This window comes from Myotis yumanensis, unplaced genomic scaffold (assembly GCF_028538775.1).
Source record: "Myotis yumanensis isolate MYYU_CA2020_CCGP unplaced genomic scaffold, mMyoYum1.0.hap1 SCAF_2, whole genome shotgun sequence".
Classification (NCBI taxonomy): Eukaryota; Metazoa; Chordata; class Mammalia; order Chiroptera; family Vespertilionidae; genus Myotis; species Myotis yumanensis.
The window spans coordinates 158,279,480-158,301,777 of NW_027223753.1; the positions used below are offsets into that span (position 1 = coordinate 158,279,480).

Below are 22,298 nucleotides of genomic sequence, written 5' to 3' on the forward strand. Positions count from 1 at the left end.
TTGCAGGTTGAAGCTGCATGGAACACCAATCAGAAATCATACTGTTTCAATTCTGCCTCCTAAATATCTCCCAAACCAAGGCCAGAGAGAGTTGGGGGGCAGGAGGGAGGGGAGTAAGAGATCAACCAAAGGACTTGTATGCATGCATATAAGCATAACTAATGGACATAAGACACTGGGGGGTAAGGGAGGGTAGGGGTTTGTCAAGGGCGGGGGGGAAAAAAGGACACTTATGTAATACCCTTTGTAATACTTTAAGCGAAAAAAAAAAAAATATCTCCCAAACCAATCCACATTTTCTTTCTAGACCTATTAGTGCCATTATCCTAGTTTAGGGCCCATCACCTGGATTATTTAAACAGCTTCTTAATTGGCCTTCAGTCTTATTTCCCCTCGTTTCGTCCAATGTCTTTTCCATACTATGGGAGTTATGGTTTTTCTAAATATTTAACCTGATCATTTCACTTCCCTAGTTAAAACCTTAAATGGAGCCCTAGTTCTCTTGGGATAACCCATATTGCTTGAAATGGTCTACAAAGATTTTTATGACCGCCTTATCATTCACTTCACCAATTCGAATTCCATATTCCAGCCCCACTGGACAACTTTCATCTTCCAAATACCATGTTTTCTCACCTCTCAGTCTTTCACTATATGTTCTCTCTGCCTGTAACATTCTTCATGACCTCTCTCCTACCTCTCTCCCCCTTCAACTTTCATGGCCTGTTGCTACTTGCTCTTCAGGTTTAGTCAGACACTATTTGTGCTCACCAGTGTCCACTTTTCCTTCTTCATTCTTGGCACATGGATTATATTTTCTAGCCTCCTTTGCAGTTAGGTGTGACTGTGTAACTAAATAAAATGTGGTAGAAGTGATGTGTTACTCTCAGGCCTGGTCCATAAAACTTCCCCACAAGTAAACCTTGCTCTCTTTCTCCATCCACTACCTGACTGGGAAGCATTCAGAGGACTTCGAGGAGGACAGAGGTCTAAGATGAAGGTGCCTGAGGCTTTCATTTGACTTTGACATGAGCAAGAAGTAATTCATTAGTGTTTAAGCTGCTGAAAAATTGAGGTGTCTTTGGTTCAGCAGCTGGCATTACTTTCCTTAAGCAACACTAAATCATAACTTAGTTTTAAATATCTGTGTTCTGGGACCTACTACCTGAATACACTTTGATTGATAATATCTGTCTTCTCCACTCTGCTATAAATTCAGTAAAAACAGAGACCATTATTTTATTCACTATTGTGTCTCAGTTCTTACTACAGGGTATGTACACAATGCATAAACAAACCAAAAATATGTGTTGAATGTTAAAGTAATGGGCTTTATTTATTTTTGAAATTTATCTTCATTGTTGAAAATATTACAGATGTCCCTCCTTTATTCCCCCACTGACCCCACTCTACCCCACTCTCACACACTCCCCCCCACCCCTAGCCTTCACCACACTATTGTCCTATTGTCTGTGTTCATGGATCATGCATATATACATATAAGTTCTTTGGTTAATCTCTTCCCCCACACCTTCCGCGATTCATCAGTCTATACCATGCTTCCATGTCACTGGATCTATTTAGTTCATCAGTTTATTTCGTTCACTAGATTCCACATATGAGTGAGATCATGTGATACTATTTCTCTCTGACTGGCTTATTTTGCTTACTTTATATTGAAGCTTACAAGATTCAAATTTGAGTTTTCAAAAGTTAAACATATAAGATTAAATTTGGAAAAGTTCACTTAATTCCTTTTCATAACAGAGAGGAAACCATGAAAAATTGGAAAATTCTTACATCCATGCAAGCAAACAACTTTAAGAGACAAAAATCCTCATGTTGGGAGCAAGAACATTAATACGAGTATCTCACTCTGGCGCTGTAGCTGGTCTGCTTTTTGATTTTACTTAGAAGAGGCAACCATGATAAGGATATCTTTCCCTGGAGTGTCAAGAAGCTTTTGAAAAGCCGAAATAGGTTCTGATGTTTCTTATCAGTTTTTAGAGCCCCAGGCATTTCAAGCCTGTTCAAAGTGGCAGTTGACATGTTCAATAATGTTTGGAGCACTTTGTTACAGGACCATAAAACAATAGTCATCTACTTATGAGAAAATTGTTGCTAAGAGAAAAAAACCTGTCTTCTCTGTAACATTAATATAAAGCAATTTGTACTTCTTGGATAAACTGGATCTCTATATTCGGCCAAGTTATTTGAGTGTGTGTGTTAACTGATCATCATGCTCTCTCTTAACAGTGGTCTCTGGAAATGATATCATGAATGAATTTTTAGAGTTCTGGGGAAAGATAAAGAGAGAAGAGAAAGAAGAGAGAGATCACATACTAAAATATTTTCTGTGTAAATAGAAAGCCTAATGTTTTCATATTTCATGGATCTTCTTCAACTAATAGAAATTATACAATTGATTTTTACTGAAATTAATTATGCCATGGACTAGAGTGGGTAGGAAGAAAGTGGTATTCATAATTTATTATGGTTTTATATTTCTTTTATTCCTAAGAAATTATTAGATCTCTGTCTCACGTTTGCTAAAGGAATTCAGAAAACATTATTTCAAATTGTCTATTTAAGGCAAACACCATTAGTTGTCTGCTCTAAATCCATTCTTGTTTCTTCCTTGCTAATGGGAGCCTGACCATATAATCCAGCAATTCCACTTCTGGGTGTATATTTGAAGAAAACTAAATCACCATCTTGAAGACTATCTGCACTTTCATGTTCATTGCAGTATTATTCACAATAGCCAAGGTATGGAAACATCTTAGTGTGCATTGATGAATCAATAATTAAAGAAGTTGTGAGATATATAAAATTAACCTATCTAATAAAAGAGTAATATGCAAATTAACCATCACTCCAACACACAAGATGGCCGCCCCCATGTGGACACAAGATGGCCGGCAGGGGAGGACAGTTGTGGGCAATCAGGCCAGCAGGGGAGGGCAGTTGGGAGGGATCAGGCCTGCAGGGGAGGACAGTTATGGGCCACCAGGCCTGCAGGGGAGGACAGATGGGGGGACCAGGCCTGCAGGGGAGGGCAATTGGGGGCGACCAGGCCAGCAGGGGAGCAGTTAGGCGTCAATCAGGCTGGCAGGGGAGTGGCTAGGGGGTGATCAGGCTGGCAGGCAGAAGCGGTTAGGGGCAATCAGGCAGGCAGGCAGGTGAGCGGTTGGGAGCCAGCAGTCCTGGATTGTGAGAGGGATCCCAGATTGGAGAGGGTGCAGGCTGGGCTGAAGGACACACACACACACACACACACACACACACACACACCATGCACGAATTTCGTGCACTGGGCCTCTAGTATATATATAATTAAGCTGTAAGAAAGAAGTAAATTCTGACATTATGACAGCATAGATGGACCTTGAGGGCATTATGCTAAGTGAAATGAGTCAGACAGAGAAAGACAAATACTCTACATTCTTACATGTGGAATCTAAAAATATTGAGCTCACCCTAGCCAGTTTGGATGAGTGGATAGAGCATTGGCCTGCAGACTGAAGGGTCCCAGGTTCGATTCTGGTCAAGGGCACATGCCTGAGTTTCAGGTTCGATCCCCAGTAGGGGGTGTGCAGAAGGCAGCCGATCAATGATTCTCTCTCATCATTGATGTTTCTCTCTCTCTCTCCCTCTTTCTTCCTCTCTGAAATCAATAAGAACATATTTTTAAAAATATTGAGCTCATAGAAATAGAATATAATGGTGCTTATCATGGACTGGAGGGATAGGGAGGTGTTGGTCAAAGGATACAAGCTTCCAGATATAAGATTAATAAGTTCTGGGGATCTAATATACAACATGGTGACTATAATGAACAATACTGTATTACATACTTGAAAGTTGTTAAAAGAATAGACCTTAAATGTTACCACACATACACACAAATTGTAATAATGTAAGAGGACAAAGGTATTAACTAACCTTATTGTGGTAGTCATTTCATAATACATTTGTGTACTAAATAATCACTTTGTACACCTTTAACTTACATAACATATGTCAATAATACCTCAAAAGTCTGGAAAATCACTAGCATACACTCTCCCTCAGTGAAGAGGAACAGATATGTATCTCCTCCAGTTGCTAGGGTGGCCATCATCACATGAATAGCATCTTAATTAGGATTTGATGAGGACCACCTGTCAGTCAGGAATATGACAAGGTTGCCTGCTGTCAGTACTACTAGCTAACATTCCCTGAAGGTATTACTCATTCAATTGGATGAGAGAAAAAAGATAGAGATCTAAAAACTGGAAAGAATGAGGTAAACTTATGACTACAGATAATATCATTGTATGTCTGGAAAACTCATGAGAATCAAATGACAAAATAAGAAAATAAGTATGTTGCTGAGAAAGAAAATTAAAACATGAATATAAATAATTTATTTAAAGAAAGTTTTATAGTTACAAGAACATAGGTACTAGGTTAGACAGAACTAGCAATCAGACAGATAATGCAAGAATGCGGATATTCTCATATGTGAGGTTTATTTGTTTTTTTAAATTCACCCATGATTAAGAACAGGATTAATCATCAAGTCTGGGGCATGGCCAAATCCATGCTCCTACCCAGGTTGGTAAAATCAAACTGTGGGATTAGGGAAAATAAGTCACTGGCAGATAATTGTCCAGAAAGAGTTTTGATGAAGTCATGGTTATAGATCCCTATCAATTTATTATGGGTACTAAAGATGTTTTATTAATTTTTTGAGGATTGGAATCTTGGGACCCCCCCTCATCAAATACCTCTCACTATTAGACACTGGGAAAGCTCAACCATTGAGCTGACCCAGAGCATATATAGAAAGTAAATATTTGGAATCAGAAAACCTAGGTTTGAGGTCAATGCTCCATCACTTAATAACTCATTGACCTTGAGAAAAATCACTCTGATTCATGAAGTTTTCTCCACGAATATAATACTACTTTTCCTCTGTTCCTTCCAGGCACAGAAGTCTAGGTCCAATTGCTTGGAGTCATAGCGGTGCTATCAGCTAGCACATTTTTGGTAACCCCTCCATGTTCCTGCCAATCTGAAGTGTACTTTTCAGTTTAACAACTCCTGGCATCTGTCAGAGGCTGAGAGATTTTTAGTGAGAGAAGAAAAATTTAAGAGCCTTTTGCCTTCTTGCCCTTGAAAAGAAAATGTAATTGTTTGGCAGAAAACCATTCACAGATCTGAAAAGGGTCTCACATTTATTCTTTTAAAATGTGCTTATTATGAAATAGTTCAGACTTATAAAATTTTATAACAATTATAGTGCACATTTATATACGTATCACCCATCTTAAGAAATAAAACACCAACAACACAATTAAAGCCCTTTGGTACTCACTCCCTCCCAAATTGCATCTCAGGTAACTGATATCTTCAATTTTGTCATTTATCATACAGGGCATTTCTTTATATTTTTGCTAATAACGAGTATCAATTTTATATAAGAACTGGTCTTCTGCACTGATGGGTGGATCAGTTGGTTGGAGCATTGTCCCATACATCAAAAGGTTGCAGGTTCCATTAGGTCAGGGCACATACCTACATTACAGGTTCGATCCCTGGTTGGGGTATGAACAGGAGACAACCAATTGATGTTTCTCTCTCACATTGATGTTTCTCTCTCTCTCTCTCTCTCTCTCTCTCTCTCTCTCTCCCTCCCTCCCTCTCTCCCTCCTTCCATATCCCTCTCTCTTCCTTGCTCTAACAATCAATAGAAACATATCCTTGGGTGAGGATTGGGGAAAAAAAACAGGTCTTCCTAGACTTATGACAGTTCTATATTCCAATATTCCTTTTTCATTGCCTGTTTTAAAGGTTATAGCACTTCTTTTAAAAGTTGTAAATTTCTCACTATCATACATGTTTTTGACATCTCAAGAGTTCAGTTTGGTAAAATATAGATATTTTGGTAAAAAATAAAGCTTTTTTTAAAAAAACCAATACTCATTATCTTTATATATTGCAGTATCTCCCCTACTCCTCCCTTTTCGTAAACCTCTTACCCTATTTTATCTGCAATGGCATGTGGACTTCTAGTTCCCACCAAATGAGTCAGTCAAGATAGAATGGATGTCAATGTCTCCTGAAAAATAGATGCCAAACTATCCTGTAAAGTCACGAAAAAGCATTAGTGTGAGCCAACTCTGAAAGAATTGAGAGAGCTCACATAAAAGTCTGGATTTATGGCTTCTTTAGAGAAAGAGAAAAGACTGATAGCAGGGCCCACATTCCTAAATGGCAATACTTTACTTGAATTATATAGCAGTTACTTCTTTTAGATGGGACACTCTTAATAATAATAATAATAATAATAATATACACCATATTCCTATCACTCCTTTTTTTCTTCCTGAGACTAAGACCAGTGCCAATTGCCATTTATTATCATACTCAGATTGCTGATGTTTCCCATGGTAGAGAAAAAAGTTTTTTCTTTACCTATATCAGTACTATCAAAAGTGGTACAACAACAAAAAAAGACAATCAAAAGGGCCACGTCAACTTGAAGTTACCCTCAAATAAACCCAGAAGCCTAGAAAAAAAAACAGTGTTTTTACTTCATAGTCACAACTTTAAGAGAAGTTCCCTTATGAATCAGATTGGTGCCTCTAAGGCAGGGGTGGGCAAACTCGAGGGCCACAATGGGTTCTTAAACTGGACCGGAGGGCCGGAACAAAAGCATGGATGGAGTGTTTGTGTGAACTAATATAAATTCAAAGTAAACATCATTACATAAAAGGGTACGGTCTTTTTTTTTTTTTTTTTCAGTTTTATTCATTTCAAACGGGCCGGATCCGGCCCGCGGGCCTTAGTTTGCCCACGGCTGCTCTAAGGCAAGGGTCCTCAAACTTTTTAAACAGGGGGTCAGTTCACTGTCCCTCAGACCATTGGAGGGCCGGACTATAGTTTAAAAAAAACTATGAACAAATTCCTATGCACACTGCACATATCTTATTTTGAAGTAAAAAAACAAATGTTTTCGGCGGGCCGCATGTGGCCCGCGGGCCGTAGTTTGAGGACCCCTGCTCTAAGGTCCTCTTCAGTACAAATGTACTCTGGTCATCTCCCAAACACACAACCACCAACCTCTTCCCTTGTCTAAATTCATATGTAGTTTTAACAAAGACTTGAGGCAGTGAGTGTGGAAAGTGTAACAAGAGAAGTATAAGAAGAGGATAAATGTCAAAAACTGCCGATGTAAGCTATAGCTTTAAACTTAGGAGATAGGCACAGGAATCAACACATAGGAGGTAGCATTATTTGCAAACTAATTTCACAGAGGAGCCCTACTTTAAATATGATTTGTAAACTATTTCTGGTGAGATTAAGGTGTCTGCTTTCTTAACATCTCATCAGGAAGCCAATCTAAAATGTGCTGATGAAGGATAAGCTCTAATCTTGGCAATTATATTAAGATGTAAGGCTATAATGACTGAAGCACTTTGTAGACTAATAGGGAATATTAAAAAGGAAGAGATGGAAAGGAAAAAAAAAAACACAATTGTGAGTCTTTAGCAGCATCTAGGGAAAACAGGCACTATGTGTCTGGCAGATGGACACAAGAATCCCAGCCACTAGCAAGACGTTCTCTGGACAGAGCAGGTATAAATCTTTTGGCTTTTGCATAAATGATTCAAATACCTTCCCTCTGGCTTCATGCTTAAGAAAAATCTTCTAAGTATTATTTTGGAAAGAGCATGTCTTAGCTAATAGACACGAGGACAAGCACTCCCTGAGGTAAGAACATCTGTCTGATTTATAAACTGGTACCTTTGGAATATTTTCTCAATATTACAACCCTGTTCCACATACCTCTCTTCCCCTGTGTGATACCCCTATGATGTATTCTTCTATTGAAGGTCACATGTGAAGTGAGGTATAGAGGTGGGAAATTAAATGTTACAGGTGTGTAGAAGTATCAACCTAACCTCAGGTGACTCCTCCTATAGCAGTCTTCCTCTTCCCACCTCTTTTTCCCTAGACCCCTCTATCATCTCTGTCGTGGGGAAGGGGGTTACAAGGGAAAGCTGCTGCCACAGGATAAATGTATTCTTGATATCTTTATGTAAAATTCTGACTGTCTTTTCCTATGTAAATAATATTATAAACTGTGGCTAAATGTAGTTGAAATAGTACTGAAAGCACCATTTTTGAGCATGTTTTTCAGTGGGTCAATCTTTTTGAATTAGCCTTGGACTCCAAGTACCATGGAGAAACGTATTTTACATGTAGGAAAAAAATCTGTACCAATGGGATTTTGGAAAGAACCTGCTTCTGAATTTGGGAAATATCTTTGCTCCATGACTAGTATAAATTATTTCTCATCATTAATTTATAACTCCTCTGGCCTCAATATCTTTGAATTTTTTTTTTTTAAAAAAAGGTGTAATAAAGAGACCTGACCTCTCTGGGAGTTAGGGAAGACTAAAGAAGACTAGTTTGGGGCCTGAACGATGTGTAGGAGTTAGCCACCTAAACAAATGGAGAACAAGTATCCCTGTCAAAGGAGCCAGTATCTGCAAAGAACCTGAAGTGAGGGGGAGCTTGGGGTATTGGAGGAACTGAGAATGTGGCTACAGTATAGCATCATGAGCTAAGGTTGGAGTGGTAAGCAAGGAGTAGATCTGGCCAGGATGTTGCCAGCCATGTCACAGATTTTAGAATTTAAGATCAATGAGAAGCCATTTCAGTATTTTCATCGGGAGAATAACATGATTAGATTTCAATTTAGATCCAGTCTCTAGCCTACAATGACCCCATGAAGGTGTAGGGTGTAGCAAATAGCTGCCTCAATCCACTATGCTGCAGTCAGCAGCATTCCGTATAATGCATTTCTATGCAGTAATCCGTAGCATTGTATATAATGCATTTCTAAATCCATACTCAGAATGAGCCCTTAAAATATAGAATCATTATGTTCCACATTGCCTCCTAGAAAAATTGACTTTAACTTCCCAGCCTAAGGAATGAATACGGTGACTAATGTTTTCATTATTTCGTCTTCAATCTCTTAAAATCAAACTAATTTATCAATTTTTCTACTAACTTCTAAGCTCTTCTCTAAAAGTTTGACAGAGTTCAGAATCTATGTCAACTCTTTTAGGCCACTAGGAATTCATTTAGGAAATTGAAGTGGCAACTTATTAGCAAACTGGCATGGAAATGCCTTTCCTTATCTTTGTATTTGTTTCTACTTTTGGGCCATTCTGTAAACTAGCAGTTACTTAAGGCCTGAGAGAGTAAATACAGCATCTGGATTGCTTAGTTTATGACTAGTGAGCGATTCTATAGGGAGAATTTTATTCATTACAAAATGTTTTATATTGTAAACACATCTATAGAATCTTTGGCATCAGTCTTTTCTTAAAAATTAGTTAAATAAAAGTAACTAAATATAATTCAAATCCACCCCAGACTTGTGCTATTATCTTTTTCTTGAATTTGCAGAACTCTCTCTCTGATTATGCAGAGAGCTCAGCCTGCAGAAGTAGTGTGTGTGGGAGCGGGGTAGACAGAATGAGATTTTGGCCCTCCATTGCAAACTGCTGCCATTTCAAATGATGCACACATGCTTGGTCCATCTGTCTTCAAGGACTCGGCAGAGTAGTCAGTAAAACTTTTTATTCAGTGTTTGAAGCTGCATTGCCAAATATTAATAACTCATTTTATTTATAACAGATTCTCCAAAGTAGAAAAACAGGTGGTACTCATGAAGAACCCAATGATAGCCAAATTTCAAAGGTCAGATGGTGCAAATGTGGAATGGAAGAAAGTATTTTGTGTTCATACTCTTACTGTAAAAATGTTTTCCTGTGGCTCCTTTTCCCAATCATAATACTAGTACTTAAGACTGCCCAAGACTTCTCTCAGGAGCTGTCCCCACCCGCAAATCATCATTCTCCAGGAAGTTCCCCATGATGCAGACTCATGGTCCTTTATTTCCTTCCCGTGCCATCTTGCTCTGATGAATTATGGCCATCTAATCTCGCAACCTGATGATTGTTAGATGATTGTTGGAGATGATGATGACACAAAACAGTGTTCATGATGAAAGACCAGCTATGTGGCATATTGGTAGAAAAGATCATTGTGGGCAGACAGGATCCTTCTCTTGTCAGTCTCCCACCTGATGGTCATAAGAACAGCAAACTTCTGAAAATCAAAAAAAATAGAGGAGATGCCAAGAGACTGCTTAATAAAGTTCAAATTTTCAAATGTTAAAAAAGGTTGCATTCTGGCTTTCCATTGTTCCTCTTTCCATAATAACAATGATTTTTCTTTTGGGAAATTACCTTCCTCACTGAAATGAGATATTAGGGTGCTTGATGTCCCCTACCCATGGGGTGGGTATATGGCTCAATATAACCAATTAATTTTCACCCCCTGAATGAACGTCAAAAAGACTGAATTTGTGTGAATTTCATTCACCCCAATAGAGGTACCTTGAAGAGGCCATTCATTTATTCTACTACTGAGACATCCTGAACTTCTCTCTGTGTGTTTTTTTAAACTTTCTGAACATGATTATTTAATGGTTTCTTTTTAGTCCTTTCAATGAATTTATTTTTATTGCTTAAGTTAGCTGGAGTCAATTTCTGTTGTTTACAAACAAAAAACTCTAATTGGCACAAATGTTCATTCTAAACCGACAGATACGGTATTCGTTTTGTAAGGTTCTAGGAATATGGGCAGTCATTCGTATTATCCACCAAACCTCCCCAATCCCTCTACCGTTCATGTGGTAGGACTTCTCTTCCTAGTTGCCTTTGAAGGTATGGCAAGGAAATTATTTTTTGGCCAATGAAATGTGATTGGAAACAATATGTAACATTTCTAGGTGAAAACTTTAAAAAGCCAGTGTGCAATTTGTCATTTGTTCTGGTGATCAGGGGAGCTAATGTCCAGATGAAGTCTGTAAGCATGGGTATCTAAGTAACCATGCTGAGAAGACCTTCTCTGGGAACTACATGAGACTTGTCATATGAAGTACATATAAACTTCTGTAAAGCTATTGAGATTGAAGGGAATGTTAACTGACTAATACAAGTGTGACTTTAGTGGATGAAGAAAAATGAGTAGTTTTATGGTTGCCAGCATGGAGCCATAAGGGACAAGACATGTTGGATATTTTATTCTCTTAATTTTAAAAGTCAGAGTCTTTAGACTAGGAAAATGGAAAAGACTGGTATTTCTTCAACTTGAGTAATAATTAAACCCTACTAAGATAAAATAATAGAATCTACCTAAATTATTTTTATTTTAATGATAATTGACTATAAATAAAACTATATACCAAGCTCATCCTATATAATAAAAGCCCAGCGACCAAACGGTGGAACGAGCAGAACAACTGGTCAACCAGTTGCTATGACATGCACTGACCACCAGGGGGCAGACACTCAAGGCAGGAGCTGCCCCCTCGTGGTCAGTGTCCTTGCACAGTGAGAGCATCACTCAGCTGACCGGGATGAGTGTGCTCCCACAGTGGAGAGCAGCCATCCAGAGGGCAGGTCCACAGCTGCTCTGCTAACCGGGATGAGCAGCACTCCCACAGTGGGTCGATCCCTGAAGGCCACGCCCCCCCCCCCACCAGGCCTCTAGTCTAGTATAAATGCTAATAAAGCTATAAAGTATTATTTAAATTCATTCCATTAACTTCATGTGATGAGTGATACTATTTAGATGAACTAAAATCACTGTTTAGCAATGTGAACATGGTACTGATTTCCATGGGTTTGATCTTCCAATTCTACCACATGCCATGTGATGATTCTACCACATGCCTGGTCACCCATGTCTTTTTCTTTATTTGAAACACTGCAAAATATAGAGTGCATAATGATTTTATTTGGTCTGTTTTTGTGTACATGCATCATTTAAGTATTAAGGCATCCTCTGTTTTTTAAAATAACAATTGAAGTAGTACATCTTGGTACCAGTGTGAGGATAAATGCAGACCCTGGAACAGAAAGAAGTGTGTAAGTCCTCAGTTTTAAAGAGGTCATCCAAATTATGTTTAATATGTCTCTATTGATTTTAAAATATTTTTATGCAAGGACATTAGAATAATTCTCCTATGGAAGTTGAGGACCTTTGAAGACTACTAGGGGCAGCAAATACTTGTCTGAAAAACATTGCACTTGATATAAAATATCAATTTCAATAAGGCAAAGAATGTTTCACAATACTGGACATCTTTATGGACAGGATAATAAAATTATTAAACCATACTATAATTAGTTGGGTGTTTATTAATGGGTGAGTATCAACCTGAAGGGAGGTTTCTAGTGGCATGGTTCAGAGCTCTATCCTTAGGGCTTGTTTTGTTTTATAATTTTATCCAAGTCATAAATAAAATATATGTTATACAAATACATCAATGATAAGCTGAAGGTGAAACCAACTATATGTTACATAAAGAAGAAATATCCAAAAACAACCTCTAAGCCATCTCCCTCCCAAGATTTGATTCTTATATCATCAGTGGGTGCCTATTCCACCCACTACCCCGCCTATTTGCAGTCATGTACTGACCCCCAGAATATCACTCCTCCTCATTTGTCACTCTTTCCAATAGTACAGCTGTCACGATTCTTGTTAATTTCTTTATATGCATAGATGATCCTTCCAATTGACTGATTTTTTAGTTTCTGAACCTTCTCTCTTCCAATGACCTCTTCCACATTACCTCAACCACTCTATAGGTCACATATTAAACCTTGTATTTGTCAATACTGAAACCCCTGCATGATTTCCTGCATGACTTCATTTTCAAGCTTCCCACACTGACCATCTCCTCCACTAATCTTTCTAGTTTATTTCTCCTAGTATCTCAATTCCAACAATCATGTGAACTCACCAGGACCAATAAAGTATCTATCCTACTTCTTTTTCACTATCTCATTGTTCATGACTTCACTTCCTTTGTTATTCAGCTTGAGTTCCCTAGTCAATCATTATACTAACTCCCTGGCCAATGCTCTCGACCTCTTTCCACTTCCTTGCTATATTGTTTTCACTTGTCTTCAATCCTGGTTAAAATCAATTTTATGTCTCTTGCATGCCTGTATTTGTTTAGTTGACATGACTAGAGAAAAACACACAACTATGTTGACTGGTTTCACTTTATGCTCATGCTTATTAACCTTAAGTGGGCCATTGATACTGTCTAGCAATTAAACTCCTACACTGTTAGACTTAATTATTTCATTCCTTCTCTTCTCTTCTTAAACTTCCTGCCTCATACTTCCTCTTAGCTTCTGTCCTTTCTTCCTCTTTACCTGAGAAAATAGAGCAATCCTTAAATAACTTTAAAAGCAACACCACCTTTTCTATTCACCCTAATGCATTTGTGACCATATGCTCTACTTTCTCCCCTGTTATTATGGATAATCTCTGTGTACTTTTAGATAAGGCTAGGCCCTCAACATATATTTTAGATCTTTCCTTTCTCTGCCACTCAAGGATATCTTCCAACTATTTTCCCCATTTCTCTCTTATCATTGATTCCCTCCTCTCTAATGGATTTTTCCTCATAATAAACAAATGTACAGTTTTTCTCTACCTTTAAAAAAATCACCCTTCTGTTGATTTCACTTCCCTTCCAGTTGTGTGCCATTTCTCTTCTCCTCGTTACAGCAAAGCCCAAAGAAAAAGGCATTTATACACTTGATCTCTAATTCCTATATACCTATTCTTTCTTGAATCTCTCTACATAAGCTTTTGCTCTTGCTACTCCATCACAACCACTTCTGTCAATATCATCCATGACCTCAAGTCTTCATCTTATCAGACTTTCAGCAGTATTTGACACAGCTGAGCACTTTTTCCCTTCACTGGGCATGCAGAACACACTCTTGATTTTATAACTACCTCAGTGACTGCTCCATTTAATTATTGTTCCCTTCATTATGTCAGATTACCCTACGGCCAGTCTTTGTACCTCTTCTCTTTTTTATCTATACTCATTCCTTTGATGGTCTCATCCAAAATTATGTCTTTGAGTACCATCTAAATGCTGGTGATTCACAAACTTATGAGTTTCTTATATTAATAACTCAAACTTCTCCCCAGAATACCTATCTTAAACATCCAAATATCAACTAATAGGCACTAAAATATTAACAGTCCAAAACTAAGTTCTGATCTGTCTTTTCTTCAAAACTTTCTCCTTCTTAAGTTTTCTCCTGAAAAGTTAATGTCAACTCCATTCTTTCATTTGCTTAGACCTGCCTGACACTATAAACATCTGATAATAGTGTATCATCAAGTTATAGTGAATTATTACTTATTTATTTATTTAATGGTTCTTCACATTAATAATTTTTTTCAAGTATTGAAAAACAGCTTATCTCAGTCTTTAAAGTAAGAGGACTTCTATTTTAAAGTATCTAGGATAAATAAGGTAATCTTTTCCATATTTCTAAGGACCGTAATTTAAGAAGGTTAGATATATCTAGAGAGTAGTAGGAGGAAAGTGGCCAAGATACTGAGGGAAAGTAAAGGCATGTTTTGAGGGATAGTTGAAAGAATTGAGAATATGTTTAACCTAGAGAAGAAAGAAACTGAAGAAGTGATATCTGTTATTAAGTATTTCTAGAGTACTTTGTGTGAAAGGGTGATTATCATACTATCCATCTTTGTTCAGTTAGGCCATTACAGATGCAACAGTGTTCTCTTCTTCTGAGAATGGATGAATTTGTAATCAACGTGATACTATGATACTGCAGGAGTTAGGCCAATTAGTTTCCAAGATATCATTTATATATAATATATACGTAATGTGTAATATGTAATACATAACATGTAACATATTATATATAGTATATAGTATATGGTATGTAATATATAATATATAACATATAACATGTAATATATAATATAATGCAGAGATTTTCAACCTTTTTCATTTCATGTCACACACAAACTAATAACAAAAATTCTGTGGCAGCCGACTGGCCCCCGCGGACCCGCGACCCGCTACCGACCAATCTGCCCGGCACTCGCGTGCACCATGTCTGGTTCTTCCAGCGTCACCGCTATGAAGAAAGTGGTCCAACAGCTCCGGCTGGAGGCCGGGCTCAACCGCGTGAAGGTTTCCCAGGCAGCGGCAGATTTGAAACAATTCTGTCTGCAGAATGCTCAACATGACCCCCTGTTGACTGGAGTATCTTCAAGTACCAATCCCTTCAGACCCCAGAAAGTTTGTTCCTTTTTGTAGTAAAATGAATTTTGAAGGTGTTCTAAACCACTTTTCTTGAACCGGCGAATATTCAAAGAGCTAAATCTGAAGCCTGTACAAAAGGCTTACCCTATAACATGTGCCATATTCTACAAACTTCTGCTTTTGTCAGTCCTTAACATCTACCTCTCTGAATTTTCATGAATTTCTATTTCACAAGAATGATTATTTTATATACACTGGCAGCAGCATACAAATAAAATAGTTAGTATAAAAAAAAAAATTCTGTGGCACACCAAAATATGTTAAATTTTTTTGTCAATCTGACAAAAAAAAATAGGTACAATTTTGATTCATTCACTCCAGATGGCTATTATTGTGTTGGCTATTATCATTTTTTCATTTGACAATCTAGGAGAAAATAGGCCAGTGCCCCTGACTAAATAGTCAGTTATTGCCTACTGATGACTTAAAATTTCTTAAAAATTCTTGTGGCACACCAGTGTGCCAGCCACAGCACAGTGGTTGAAAATCGCTGATATATATATATATATATATATATATATATATATATACACACACACACACACACACACACACACACATATATATATTAAGCCATTTAGTTTTCAAGATATCATTATATAGAAGTGGGCAAATGTAGGTTAATAATAATAAATAATACAATAATTAATTAATTAATAATACAAGAATAAACTGTATCACAACTGTAAACCTACTTTTGCTCACACCTGCATATATAAACAAAAAAAAGGAAGGGAGCAATATCTTGAGATGTTTAACAGTCTTACTATCTTGCTCAATATCCTGAGGATTTTTACATGATTATTACTTGACAATATCTCTACTATAGGATAGAAAAAGCCCATCTCCTGTGTCCTAAAATAAAATGTTTACTTGAATGTTATTTGTTAATGGAATGGAGAGGGCCTTGTCTCCCCTGGTTGCTAGTGGGAGTAGATTTCTTGCAATAGCCCAAGAAAAAGAATTTTCTGAGACTCACATGGGAGAATGAGGTATTGTAGAAAGTTTTAACTCCGTGGAATCAAAGCCCCTGAGTTTCCAAGGTTTCATTTCCCTTTGTTCCACCATAGAAGAAGAGTAGCTGGGGCTTTAGTAGAGCTGAAAATCAGAGCAGTGTCCAGAGTTTCCATTTCACAATTGAGCAGTGTGCAATATAGCATCAGGCTAGCCTAATTTGTGTCTTACTACTGTAGTCCATCAATCCATTGCATGTGGGCCCCTTGGGGTCACATGGCTATGGAGAAAACACAGGTGAATGCAAGGAAGCCAAGAGCAAGCCAAGAGCACAAGAGAGTCACCAGAGTGCTCCTTTGTTTAGGAGATGAAGTATTCCCAAATTTTCACATGCTTGCAGTAGCCACTCCCATTCTGGCCAATGATCTTTGTTCCCAGGTGTGCTGACAGGAAGGTATCTTCCCTCTGTCACTCCAACTTTACTGGGCATGTGTCTATCTTCCTTTTGCTGTATTCCTTTCTCTAGTGTTTTGCAGGGAATAGGCTGGTGGTTCCCTGGGGAGTGGAAAGTTGCAGCTTCCTAGTGAAGCTGCCCAAATGACATGTGTATAATGTCTAGCCTTCCCTTTGCTCCTTTCCTATTATTAATAACTAGCTAATTACAATGGTATCATGATCATATCTCACATAAGAAAGAGATGGGCAAGTATCATATGAGTAGAGAAGCAGTGACAGAATCATGTCCATAGGAGCCAGTCTCTACATGAAACTTTTTCTATCCAATTTTCTCTTTCTCAGATATGTAAAAGGTTAAGGAAAGGGATGGTTTCTTCAAGGGCTAAAAAACAAGTGGGAGTTATATGTGATGCCTGTCACATAGTTCTAAAACTTTCACTCATGCTTTATAAAATAACCTATTACTTAATTTTTTATTTGGCAAGGAGAAGAGTCTTTCCCTGAGCTTCAGCTGAGAATTCCCAAGAAAACTTCTTTTAGGAAAAATAGATCAAAATTGCAGAGTGACCAATTTTGGTTTCCTATAATAGCAATTTTTCCAGGATGTATTGACTCTAGAGAGGTGATTTTCAGTGTTGCCTGAATTTAGAATCACTTGGAAACTGCTAAAAAATTCTGATTTCTGGGTCCCAACCCCAGAGATTCTGATTCAGTTTACCTGGTCTGTTGCTTCAGCATAGAGATTTTTTTAAGCTTTTATGGATGTTCTATTGTACAGCCAAGGTTGGAAACCTCTTCTCTAGAGATGTTTTACTCTAGAGAAGAAAGGATGTTAGGATACGTGGAGGTGTTACATATATATGCTAGGGAGCAAATGTTGTTGAGATAATTTAAATATTATACAGTTCATTGGAGTAGATGGTCTTTTATATCTTTCCCAACCTTGAGATTCTATCATTTTATATTTACCTACCATAATGCATATATAGGAATCAAAGAAATATAGACAAAATTCTACCAAGCTATATAAATCAGGATGATTTTGCTAGTATATCTGTATTCCTAGCTGCTGCCTCTTTTGGTTAATGAACTATTCTTTTATCCTGACTGCTTCTCAGTGCACACAACACAGTTTTATTAGATTACATTATGCACAGCATCATTGAGTCAAAGTGATGTTAATTAGCCTGCTAGAAGAAGCTTCTTAACCAGCTGTGAGGGCTTGTTAATATATATTATGATGTTAATAGTGCACATGAGTATGTGTGAGTAGGTGGTAGAGGACAAAAATTTAAACCAAATAAAAAATGTGAGCAAGACTGCAGCACATGGGAAATAAATGTTCATTGCCACTAGTCTCAATTATTTTTCATTATTTTCAAGGTCAAGCTGGCAATTTTTCACAACTCCTACCCGCAAATGCCCTTCCCAATTGATTGACTCTTACAGCTAGAAGCTCTCCTTACACCCGGGAGGCAAGCCTGCTTTTTTATCATATTAAAAAAAAAAAATCCAAATGCCAAAGTGAAAAGAATACTGGGATTCTGTTTATTTTTATCTGAAAATCGAAACACCATGTAAACTCTAAAGCAACTAAAGTATTAATCTGTGATTTTTAAAAGTGTTTTAAATGATATTAAGAATAATATGGTGAGGAAATTGCTATTCTTACTGAACCTAAATAAAGCCTATTTTAACCCTGCTAGATAGCAATCGTCTAGTTCTTCCTTCCCAGTTGTTAAAGCATGCTCTTGGTTTGGCAAAAAAAAGAAGAAAGAAAAAAAGGGAAAAGAAAATCTTTCCTTCACCATAACTTCACCATTCCTCTTATAGAATGAATATCTTATGTTCATTTATAACTGTGTAGATCTTTTTCTCTTGAATATTTTTGTCCCAAAAAACAACCATAGCTTCAAGAATCAGGATAAATAATCATAAATTTGCATGTAGAGAAGGTAAGAGGTTCCTAGGAATTCTTAATTGTCATCCTGATAAACAAACAGACATGTGTGAAGTTTGGGAGAATGTGGGAAGAAGGTGGGAGGCAGGGGCTGCTAGTAGGAGAAATCCCTTTTCAATTGCCATAGATGTGGGGTGAAAGTGGGAAGGTATGGATGGGTGCTTATTATTATCTTGAAGATTTGATGGTAGGAGGACTAAGACCTGGTTATGTTTCTCTGGTTTTACCTCTCTGCTCCCAAATATTATCCTTCTATTTCACTTTCTCTGCTTCCTCCTTTTCCTTTACTATCAACTTCTTGAAATAGTAATTTATAACTACCAATTCTTGCTCATATTCTATTTGCTCAGTAAATCCTTAGGAATCTGGAAAAAGATGACCCAGCAAAGGAGGTGAAGGAGACCTCAAAGAAGTACAAGGGAAATCAGCATAGAGCTGTGTTGAGGAAGCTAAGTGTAGGAAAAGATTCAAGAAGAGCTAAAACCAACCTTCTCAATGAATTTACCTCTTCTTTACTGAGGCACCTGGAAGAAATAATTGGCTCTTTTTTCAATGCAATCACTGAGTTCTGCTTATACCATTCACATTACTCTCATAACAGTGTTTTATAATCATTTGCTGCATGTCTGTCACCCCCCCCCCACTGTACTAAATTATTATAAGCTTTTCAAGTCAGTATTACTCCTCTCTCTCTCTCTCTCTCTCTCTCTCTCTCTGTCTCTCCCTCTATAACATTAGCATTCTACCTAGTGCAAAATTGTTATACACCACACATATTTGTTGAATAAGTGAAGCATTTTATTAATTATATATTTAATTATATATTTAAATGCAGGCCTGGAATTCTAGCAGGAAGCATGAATATCATGTACTAGCATTCATTCACTCAGCACATATTTATTGAATACCTATCATGTGCCAGACCCTACTGTGAGTGCTGGGGAAATTCTCATGAACAAAATAGACAAAAATGATGTTTGCAAGCCATTTTTCAGGTTATAAAACTCACCCATATCCATTCTTGGTATTTTTCCTCTTCTCTCATCCTATATTATCAAAGCTAAGGCTTTCATTAAGCTTGGTATGCATAAGGGGAATAAGGCTTCTTCCTTATCTTTGCTTCTCATATCCTGTGAAACACCTGCTTTTGTAGCTGCTACCCTTGATTTTTAAAGCCTTCTTCTTTTTCTGGGCTGGGGAAATCTCTATAATAGTTGATGAATTATAAATATGATAACCGTATTTCAATATGTATAAATTATGGCATTTATTCTTTAAAAAGCTTTATTTTTTCCTACTTATAAACTATTTTACATCAAAAGTCTTATAGTGGTATAAAATTTAACTCACAATTAGTTATACATATAATGAATAATCTTCATTAAAAAGTATACAATTACACGAAGAGAAATAAAAAAATTCAGCCAAGATGTATATTAACTAATACAATATTTGCATTGTCATTTTCATCATCTGCTGTTGAAGTGATGGCACTTTATTGCCCTCATACTTGTTTAAAGAACTCAGCTTGCTTAATAATTGTTTATTCTTTCCAGTTTTTGTCCAGCATTTCTTGGCAAGTCTTTGAATACTTTGTGTGGAGTATCAGGAAAAATTTGACATAATCAGTGGCTGCCAATGGTTATTACAATCTTTAAAAGTTGTTAATGAGGAAAAACTGAAACCAAAACCAACAACAAAGAACAAGCAAGCAAATAAAAACAGCAACAACTCTCTTCCATCCTGGAGATTGGACAGAGAGAGACTGAGTTCACACATTTTCTTTCTGCTTGAAAGAATAATGTTTCCATGTTGAAAATCCTTAAACACATTCAACCATCTTTGATCTATGAAGACATTTTTTTGTCCCATTTTGCTAGCCAGTTCTGATTGAGACACGGTTTAAGGACACAGTGTTTATTAAACAGATAATATGAATAAGCTAATTGTCTATTTTCTAAGGTTTATCATCCTGGGCCTTCCCAAGTGAAACCCACCAAGCTTATATTTTCTACAAAGATTTCCTCTCCAAAGGACTAATTATTAACCTACAAATACCCATTTATCTATTACCCAAGGTCAAAATCACAACAATCAGCATTTTAGTAGTTTTCATACTAGGGTCTTTTACTTGAGTGGTAAAATTGCATTTTTTTCCTTATAATTCTTTCATGATAACCAGTATTCATATGAAACTTTAGTGCTGAAAAATAATAATAGCTAACAGATGTGGAGGGTTTTCGATGTGCCAGGCAGAATGTTGAGTGCCAAAGTTCTCTCACTTAATCTTCACAACATCCTATGAGTTTGATAATATTATCTTCCTTTTATAGATAAGAAAATTGAAACACAGAGAAGTTAAATAACTTGTCCAAGGTCACACACAATAAGTAACAGACTCAGGTCTGTCTGAAATCAGAGTTTCCCCTTAAAAATACATTATTGTGCCCTGGCCAGTGTGGCTCAGTTGGTTGGAATGTCGTACCAGTACACCAAAAGGTCACATGTTCGATATGTTCGATTCCTGGTCAGGGCACATACCCAGATTGGGGGTTGGATCCCAGTCAGGGTGTGTACAGGAAGCAACTGATCTCTCTCTCTCTCTCTCTCTCTCTCTCTCTCTCTCTCTCCCTCCCTCCCTCCCTCCCTCCCTAACTCACTCTCCAACATCAATTTAAAAAACAACAACAAACCCTATTGTGTATTTCCCTCTCATAGGTTTGCACTCAAATTTTAAAAACAGCATCATGGAAAACAGTGATATTTGTCAAGGAACTGAATGGTATTTGAGATGGTTTTGATAGTTTATGAGAACATGGTACAGAATATTTTAAATAGAAACTGTCCCAGAAAATTGAAGAAATTTGATCTCCATAATTAAAGCACATTAGACACAGACACATTGAATAACTATGCAAAACAAAGTAATGTTTGCATTAAGTTAAAAAGGGGATTATGGCTAAAGACAAGAGAGTGGGAATACTAAGGAGGAAAGAATGAGGCAGAGAAATGAAATCTGTTTTTCTAACTGAGGAGAGCTAAAAGACACCATAAATCACTCTGGCTGTTACTGAAAAAATACTTGTAAAAAATTTTCAGCTTGGCAAAGGTTAAGAGAACAACAATGTTTTGTCGGCTCAAGCGAGCCAAGGTACTGATTGAAATGGAAAGCTTATCCTGCATGGCCAGAGAGGATCTACTTAAAGGGTTTTCTCTCACCCCAGTCTGCAACTGGGCAGGCAAGGAATCCTCAGCCTTCTATTCTCATGACTCTGTTTTGGAAGTTTTGTTGATAGTAAAGCAAGGTCATGCTTGCATCCTGGATTATTCTCTAAAACTCTAGTGTACCAATTTTAGCAGAGCTAATAATTAATATGAACATTTTCAGAAGCTTAACATTTTAACCTTCTGTTAGCCATTATCAAAGATTAATTCAGTAATGGCATTATTAAATTTTGTTATTGCTATCATGAAAACAAATGCATATTCCTATTTAAACTGTGCAATCATCATGAGTCATGGTGAATTAAAGCTTCAGAATGCAAGAGGGGTAAGGTGTAAAAGGGATTACTTCCATTTGTCTCTATATTCCAAACCCAAGAAAGACTGTCACCTCTTGGTGTTCTAATCATCTCTAGATCAGAGTTAGAGAATCTATGATCTGTGGTCTGAATCTTG

At 37.2% G+C, this 22,298-nt stretch overlaps 1 protein-coding gene and 1 long non-coding RNA gene across 2 annotated transcripts in view; one reads left to right on the forward strand and one right to left on the reverse strand.

Moving 5' to 3' along the window:
* LOC139002174 (uncharacterized) overlaps window positions 1-22,298 on the reverse strand; it is a 123,879-nt gene that overhangs the window by 89,534 nt on the left and 12,047 nt on the right. The window lies entirely within an intron of this gene.
* On the forward strand, window positions 14,980-15,361 carry LOC139002173 (guanine nucleotide-binding protein G(I)/G(S)/G(O) subunit gamma-5). Its single transcript, XM_070403568.1, has one exon. It carries the CDS (start codon window positions 15,038-15,040, stop codon window positions 15,242-15,244), a length of 207 nt encoding a protein of 68 aa, XP_070259669.1. The 5' UTR covers window positions 14,980-15,037; the 3' UTR covers window positions 15,245-15,361.